Source organism: Myotis brandtii, unplaced genomic scaffold, assembly GCF_000412655.1.
Source record: "Myotis brandtii unplaced genomic scaffold, ASM41265v1 scaffold583, whole genome shotgun sequence".
Taxonomy (NCBI): domain Eukaryota; kingdom Metazoa; phylum Chordata; class Mammalia; order Chiroptera; family Vespertilionidae; genus Myotis; species Myotis brandtii.
Window position 1 is genome coordinate 1,512,162 of NW_005370191.1, and position 7,620 is coordinate 1,519,781.

A 7,620-nucleotide genomic window follows, 5' to 3' on the forward strand; every position below is an offset into this window, starting at 1 on the left:
GGGTGAGGGGTGGGGGGGCTGGATGAGTAAAATACATATAAAATTTACCATCTTAACTGCATAGTTCATTGGTATTGAATACATTCAAATCATTTTGCTACCATTTTCACCATGAATCCCCGTAACTCTTTTCATCTTATAAAAAGGAAACTATACCTATTAAACAGTAACTCCTATTCCTCCTCCCCCAGTCCCTGGCAACCACATTTTACTTTCTGTGTCTGTGATTTTCACTATTCAGGAAACCTCATATAAAAGGAATAGAATATTTGTCTTTCTATGACTGGCCTGTTTCACTTAATATAATGTCTTCAAGGTTCATCCATGTTTTAGCATGTGTTAGAATAATATTCCATTGTATGGCTAGACCATATTTTGCTTATCCATTCAGTATGCTCACCTCAGTCCTGTGTCCACCTTGTTTTTCTTTTGCCTGAGTTTTCTTATGCATTTCTTCAGACAAGGTTGTTAGAAGCCTGAAGAGTTAAATAGTTCAGGTCTGAATCCTGGATCCTTGTTTTACTGATTATGAGACCTTCATAGCAAATTACTTAACTTCTCTGAGCTTTATTCCTCATCTGTAAAATGGATATATGGTAGGTATTTAGAGTTAAACAAGACAGTAAAGAATTGGCACAGTGCCTGGAACATAATAGATGTTCAACAAATATTATTAAAACATGCTCACCATTTGTACTTCTGAAATTTCTCATTCTTTTTGGCATGAGGTTGAGGAGAAGGAGGAATATCCTAAATTTATTAAATTAAATCTTAGAGATGATTTAACCCATTGCCATGAGTATTTTTAAGTGTCTCGTCCTAGGGTGTGAAAGTGATTTTTAGACTCTACTGTGCCTGGGCACCCCAAGGTTTCCTGCCTTGAAGCTCTTTGGCCCTGTGATGACAGCAGGAGCAAATCTCTGGGTGCCTGTGGGCGCTGGAATTCCTGCACATCTGCAGGGAGGAGGCCCATTGATGGGTCTGGGTGAGCCCACAGTGCCTGCAAGTGGCCACCTGGGCTGGACTGAGCTGGAGGACTGGTGCTGCCTCTGAGGGCTCTGTCTCTGCCTTGTTCTGGCTTTTACCCACTCCTCTGCTCCCAAAAAGAGGGAGGAGGAGTTGGGAACATGTTGTCTTTGTGCTCTGCTTTTGGCCAGCTCAGTGGCACTGTGGGTGCTGGCAGTCATGCCAGGGAAAACACTGGAATTCAGAACTGCACATGGAGTGTCAAGAGAAGGTTCTAAGTCTGTGGGAAGAGCCAGGAAGCTGACATATTTGTGTGGGCAGAGTCCTTTGCTACACAGTTTTTTAAAATCCCTTTGCTCCTGGCCAGTGTGGTTGACTATCCTCCCAGCACCAAAGATCACAGGTTCAGTTACTAGTCAGGGCACATGCCATGGTTTCAGGCTCCATCTCCAGTAGAGGGCATGCAGGAGGCAGCCAATCGATGTTTCTCTCCCTCTCCCTCTCTCCCCCTTCCCTCCCCTCTCCCTTCTCTCTCTCTCTCTAAAATCAATTTTAAAAAAACATATTTTTAAACAACCCTCCAATCACTTTAGGGAAGAAAAGAAAAAGAAAATCCTTTTGCAGACTGCAGTGTGAGAGCTTGAGACATCAACAGCAGTGTCAGTATTAAATGCTAAATGTTAAAGGGCTGGTTGGGGACGTTGCCCTGGCAAAGTGGTGGTGAGGACCATATAAAAACAGTGAAGCTTGATGTATGGGGCATCAGCGTTGTGTATGCTGCTGGATCTTTTTAATAAGGATGAGATCTACCCCCCAGCGGTGGTAGATCAGTTCTGTGATATGGACCCTTTTATACTGGGCAGTGGAGGTGAGGACTGACAGATGAGGACCTCTTCTGGCTCACTTGTCCATCCAGGAATGACAGCTTCCTAATGTCGCCACAGCACTTCTTTTTCTAAAGCATCCTGGATTACCTGAGTGAGTGTGGACATCTCTAATCCGAATGTCATGTGATTACAGGATCCGGTCAGAACCAAGAGCAGCCATCCAGTAGTTCTGAGGAGACATCTGGGACAGAGGAGGAGAAAGAGGAAGAGCCCAGCTTCATCATGGGGCGATGACAGTGTTGGCCACAGTGGCTTTCTGGAGCCCAGGGCCTCAGAAAATCCTCCACATGACCAAGGAGAAAGGCGACTGTTTGAACTGTCTCTCTCCCAAGGCCTCGCTGGATAGAAGCAAGTGGAAGCCATCCTGACTGCTTGTGGCCCTGCCAATAGGGACAGAGAGGACTGTCTCCTGGACACTCAAGGGCATTGCCAAGCGGAGTTCATTCATGTTCCCGCTAAAGGGGGAAACGTATAACCTGCCCCTGCTGTCTGTTCTCACATATTTGGACGTTGATGAGTTTTGGGCTGGTATCTGTAAAAGGAATGTTTATTTATTAAAGAACAGAAAAACTTGAGGTTTTGATTGGACCTGTGAAGTGCCGAAGTGTAGGGAAGGCTGTGAAAATTAGATGATAGGGATGAGGCCTGTTAACGGGCCTGTTCCCAGACTCATTGAGTGAAATGGCCTTGGTTCTGGAGCTGACTTGCACTGCACGGCACCTGACCTCCATTTCCTTCAGCTGAGGGTGCAGACTGCACCTCAGAACATGTGCCCCTGCCCAGCTGCTCCCAGTACACAGGTGTGTTTTGGGAAGCCTTGGGCATATGCAAAGGGAGATGTGGGATGCATCCAGGGAAAATGATTGGAGACTAATAAAGAAGCAGGTGGAGAATCCAGGCTGGGCTGAATCAGAGTAGAGGACATGGGGAATCCTAGTCAGACTAGAAGGGGGAGGAGGTGGGAATCCATGGCCCAAAGTGTGTTTTCATCCTGATGTCAAGGGGCTTCTAATTAGAAATTTGAGGTTGCCTTTCAGGCAATAAGAAGGACAAAGATGGTTTCTAATTAGAGCCTTTGCTCACTTTTTGGATTATCTCCAACTCCAAATTTCTAAGAATATCTCACTGCTTTTATGGAATTTGATAGAATTAAGGATCATGGTTTTGAGTGAATGTTTTCTTTCACTTTTATAGTATTGATTTCCCTGGCCCTGCCCTGAGCCAGGTGACATTTGTGATCATTTCTGCCCTTTCAGCAGTTCAAATCACAGGGATTTTTTTGTAAACTTCCCTATTTTATTGTAATACATCAAAGTCTGGTTAATATTAAGTGATTCACGGGAATTTTTCTTTTCCTGGAAGCTGAAATGGAAAGTCAACCCTAATAAATTAACACACACACTCTGGCCGTACATTTTGAAATCCATGTTTCTCTTTTCAGGGACTGGCTGGTTGGTTTTCCTTATTTCCCCCCCAGCCTGTGTGTCACAGCTCTTGCTTTAAGTCCAGCCTGGATCTCGTGGGTGTTGTCTTTCACTGGAGACTGTGGAGTGTGGAGTTGGAAGATTTGGGTTCGAGCCCTGACCCTGCCTCTGATGAGACTGGGAACTCTGGGCAAGTCACTTCCTACTCCCTCTGGTGCACCTGGCCAAGAGCTTAGTGATACGTGTGTTGGACAGGTGGCTGGAAGGCTAAACAAATAGGATACCAGGCAGGTGTTTATGTTTCACACCTTTACTAGATTTCAGAAGATGATGTTTAGGTAAGATGTTTCTGACAGTTTTTAAGGGGTCATTTATACCTTAGGTTGAATGACTCAGTTTCTCTTCTTCAGGGTATGGCTTATTTGGGAAAGAGGAACAATTAGATGCCATCAGTGAGAAAGAAGGGGGCGATACTGAGAGGATACCCCCTCCCCCCAAAAAAAGGTCATGATTGGGGAGAATCATTAAGTAATGCCCTATGATTAGCTTGTGGATAGGAAGAAATTAACAAAGGTATATATAACTTGGCTGTCCCATGTGTAAGAATTCTGATTTATCAAACATTAGACCTTCGTTCACTCACCAAATACTGAGCACTCAGTGGCAGCCCTGAGCTAGGAGGCCCAGTTGTTTGTATTAGAATACTGTTTGCCCTTTTATTAGAAGTCCCAAATAGATTTACCAAACAAGATTTATAAACACGTCTGGAAACCAGCCCAGGTCACCCAGCAAATAAGTGGTGGAGCTGGCCTTTGGACCCACGTAGCGTGATCCAGAATCCTTCACCCTAGCCCCACCCCACAGCACTGTGCTGCCCTGGGGAAGAAGCTGTGCAGAGCCCAGACCTGGTGGGGAGGGGCTCCCGGGGCTGCTCTTGGTGCCAGGGCTGTAGGCTATAGGGCCCTCCTTTAATAAGCCCCTGGTGCGTTTGTGTGCATAGTAATACAGGATATCACTATGTCATAGTTTTAAATATAATTGATTCTCATTTTTTCACAAGTTCTATGTTTATGAACTCACCAAAATTTATTTGTAATCCCAAAATTAATACTCATGTTTTTGTGGTCATTTGCAGACATTCACAGAATGGCAAAATTTTGAGTTGCCTGATGCACACATTCCCAACTGAGGTTAAACAAGGTCGTGAGTGCTCTGCCTTTTTGTTTGAGCACAGACTTACTTAATAACAGGTTTTTTACATTTATTGCTTATTGTTGGTGGTTTCTGTTTAAAATGTCCCTCAAATGTAATGGTGAAGTGCAGTCTAGTGTTCTTGTTTTGTTTTTTGTTACTCCTCACCTGAGGATATTTTTCCATTGATTTTTAGAGAGAGTGGAAGGGAGTGAGGAGAGACAGAAACATTGATGTGAGAGAGACACATCAATTGGTTGCCTCTAGCATGTGCCCCAACCAGGGCCTGGGATCAAGCCTGCAACTATAGTACATGCCCTTGACCAGAATCAAATCTGGGATGCTTCAGTCTGCGGGCAGATGCTCTTATCCACTGAGCCAAACTGGCTAGTGTTCTTAAGCACAAGAAGCCTTAGATATCCTTCATTCAGGCATGAGTTATAGCACTGTTGGCTATGAGTTCAATGTTAATGAATCAATAATACATATTGACAAAGGTGTCATTAAACAAAAACATAAAATAAGGTTATGTGTTGATCAGCTGATGTGATCAGGGGCTCACAGGAATCCAACCCTCTACTTCCTGATCAACAATAGAAAGGGACTGGCTGGGCGTGGTTCAGTGGTTGAGCATCGACCTATGAACCAGGAGGTCACGGTTTGATTCCTGGTCTGGGCAGGTACCTGGGTTGCAGGCTTGATCCCCAGTGGGGGGCATGCAGGAGGCAGCTGATCAATGATTCTCTCTCCCCATTGATTTTTCTATCCCTCCTTTCCTCTCTGAAATCAATAAAGATTTTTTTTTTAAAAGCTAAAATACTCTAAAAAAAAAACAATGGAAGGGAGGGGACAGGTGGCAAGTTCTTGGAATAATGTAGACTGTAGGTAATGATGGCCTGTATTAGTACAGAGGCCATGGGGGCAGAGGGAAATGGTAGAAATTCCAGAGACATTTAGGTGGGAGAATTCACAGCACTTGGTGGTAGGGGAGGAGTCAGGAATGACACCGGATCTATAGCGTCACTAGCTGGGTGGATGGTCACACAGCCCCGGAAATAGGTAACCCAGGAAGCAGAGCAAGTATGTAAGGGAAAGGAGGAATTCAGCTCTGGGCATGGTGAAGTTTGGGATACCCCCTGCCAGGCTGGAAAAGGATCAGGGCTAGAAGGTGATGATTTAGGCTCCTGAAACAAGGGGAGTGGGAGAGACCAGTCAGGAAGAATAGAGAGGGAGACCCAGACAACCCTGAGAAACACCCGCATCTAGGGGACAGACAGAAGAGGAGCATCCTGCACAGGGGGAAAGTCAGGTGGGGTCACTGGAGCAAAAGAGGAGAGTGTTTCCAGATTGGGGGGGGGGGGGGGTAATCAATGACAGACAAGGCAATGGCTGAAATACCTTCTGAATGTAGCGATACAATGTCAGTGAACTGCAGAAGGCTGAGGAGGAAGTGAAGGAAGTGATGACAGCTCTCTTATCAAGTTTGGCATCAAGTGGGAAAAGATGGTGGCAGGAAGGGGTCAAGCTGAAGAGGAAGGAGACTGAGAGGGAGAAAGTGGGTCCCAGCAGGTCAAGGAAGAGAGGCAGTGGTTTGAGAACTAAGTGAGAAAGAGTCAGAAAGCGGGATATTTGAATGTGAGATTTCACAGAGGGTGATGACAAGGAATAGGCCGTAAGAGTGAATGGAGAAGGGGACTGGATACACTGTTTACACCCGCTGTGTGGCCATTCCGGTTTGATAAGATCTGGGGTGGAGAGGAAAGTAGGGACCTCAGTCTTCACTGAACGACGGGCATCTGCTGAAGAGGAAAACTAGCATATGGTTGACCCCAGAGGTGTGCCTCAGAGAGCTGGCCTTTGGGGTAACTTAGGCCTTGGGGGAGGAAGCAACTTGCCAAGGTCAACCAACTAGGAAAATAGCCCCAAACATCTGCTGGGGAGCTGGTACTTGTGGACGTTTAACTGAACCTCCTAACCCCTCCATGTAACTCCCATTCAACTACCTGGGCACCTGAGGGGCCCCCCAACGATTAGTACTGTGATCATTCAATCTCCTTTCAGCCCAGCCGGTGTGGCTCAGTGGTTGAGTGTAACCTATGAACCAGGAGGTCATGGTCCAATTCCTGGTCAGGGCACATGCCCAACTGGCCGACTCGATCCCCAGTGTGGGGGTGTGCAGGAGGCGACTGATTGATGATTCTCTCTCATCATTAGTGTTTCTATGTCTCCCTCTCTGAAATCAATAAATTTATATATATATATATCCTTTCAATCTGGTGCCTTCATCTTTCTCAATCTTTGAGCGGGGGGGGGGAGGGGCGGGGGGCAAGGAAAAGCCATTTTCTGTGTTTGGTAGGAAACTAACTCTGAAAAGCACTGGTAATTGTTTTTGTCCAGTCATGCTGGATTAATGTGCTTGGGGTGGAGGCATCGCTGACTAGCATAGGAATTTTTGCAAAGGTTGTACATTATGGCTTCAAGGCTGAGAACTCAACAAGCAAATGACTGTTGCTGAAAGAATTCTCATCTATGACACAACTACTGTAGTTTAGTGTTTTTCTTCCTGTTTTTTTTCCAGGTCATTTTATGAAGAGCTTTGAGGTTTGAAAGCCACAGTATGGTTGCATTTGGGGGATTTTGCCCCTTTCCTGTAGCCATGGAGGCAGGGCAGTAATCAGTCCCCAGGATTTTCCTATAACCTTTGTTAGGGCAATAACCAGAGGGGGAACTGGCTTAATTTGTTTTGTACGTGTCCTCCTGGACCAGAAGATATTATTTTTTTGGATAAGTGTGTCACGGTTCAGTGCTGTGTGACAGATGGAAAAATCCTATGTAGGGCATGGAGGAAGGACTCTGAGGGGCCGTCTGGCAGGCAGGCTGATATGAACCCATCTCGCCTGGTGGTTCCATTCATGTGCACTTCCTGAAAAGAACGGCCCTGTTGGAATATCTAGATTGTAAAATCGGAGAGTTCGCCATTGCGGATGAGAGGTTCCCTGCAGCAGCGGATGGAAGGGGCTGGGTCTACGCGGAGACATTTTCACCCCAGGTGCCTTACATCTGAGAACACTAGAGGAGCTCTCCGCGCGCGTGCTCACCAGGGTTGGAATCCCGAGCGTGCGGCAGCCGGGCTAGGTCCCCGCGGGTTTCAC

The 7,620-nt window shown here is 46.1% G+C and overlaps 2 protein-coding genes across 3 annotated transcripts in view; both read left to right on the forward strand.

The window, feature by feature from the left end:
- Positions 1–3,262, forward strand: part of PRKRIP1 (PRKR interacting protein 1 (IL11 inducible)) — a 25,031-nt gene extending 21,769 nt beyond the window's left edge. For both annotated transcript variants that reach the window (XM_014550157.1, XM_005879138.2), the window contains one exon: positions 1,987–3,262. In XM_014550157.1, the coding sequence (XP_014405643.1) occupies positions 1,987–2,087 (101 nt within the window). In that variant the 3' untranslated portion in view covers positions 2,088–3,262. The remainder of the gene's footprint in view (positions 1–1,986) is intronic.
- Positions 3,263–7,592: 4,330 nt separating this feature from the next.
- Positions 7,593–7,620, forward strand: part of ORAI2 (ORAI calcium release-activated calcium modulator 2) — a 12,262-nt gene continuing 12,234 nt past the window's right edge. Inside the window, exon 1 of the mRNA XM_014550135.1 lies at positions 7,593–7,603. The gene's annotated coding sequence lies outside the window, so the exon portion shown is untranslated. The remainder of the gene's footprint in view (positions 7,604–7,620) is intronic.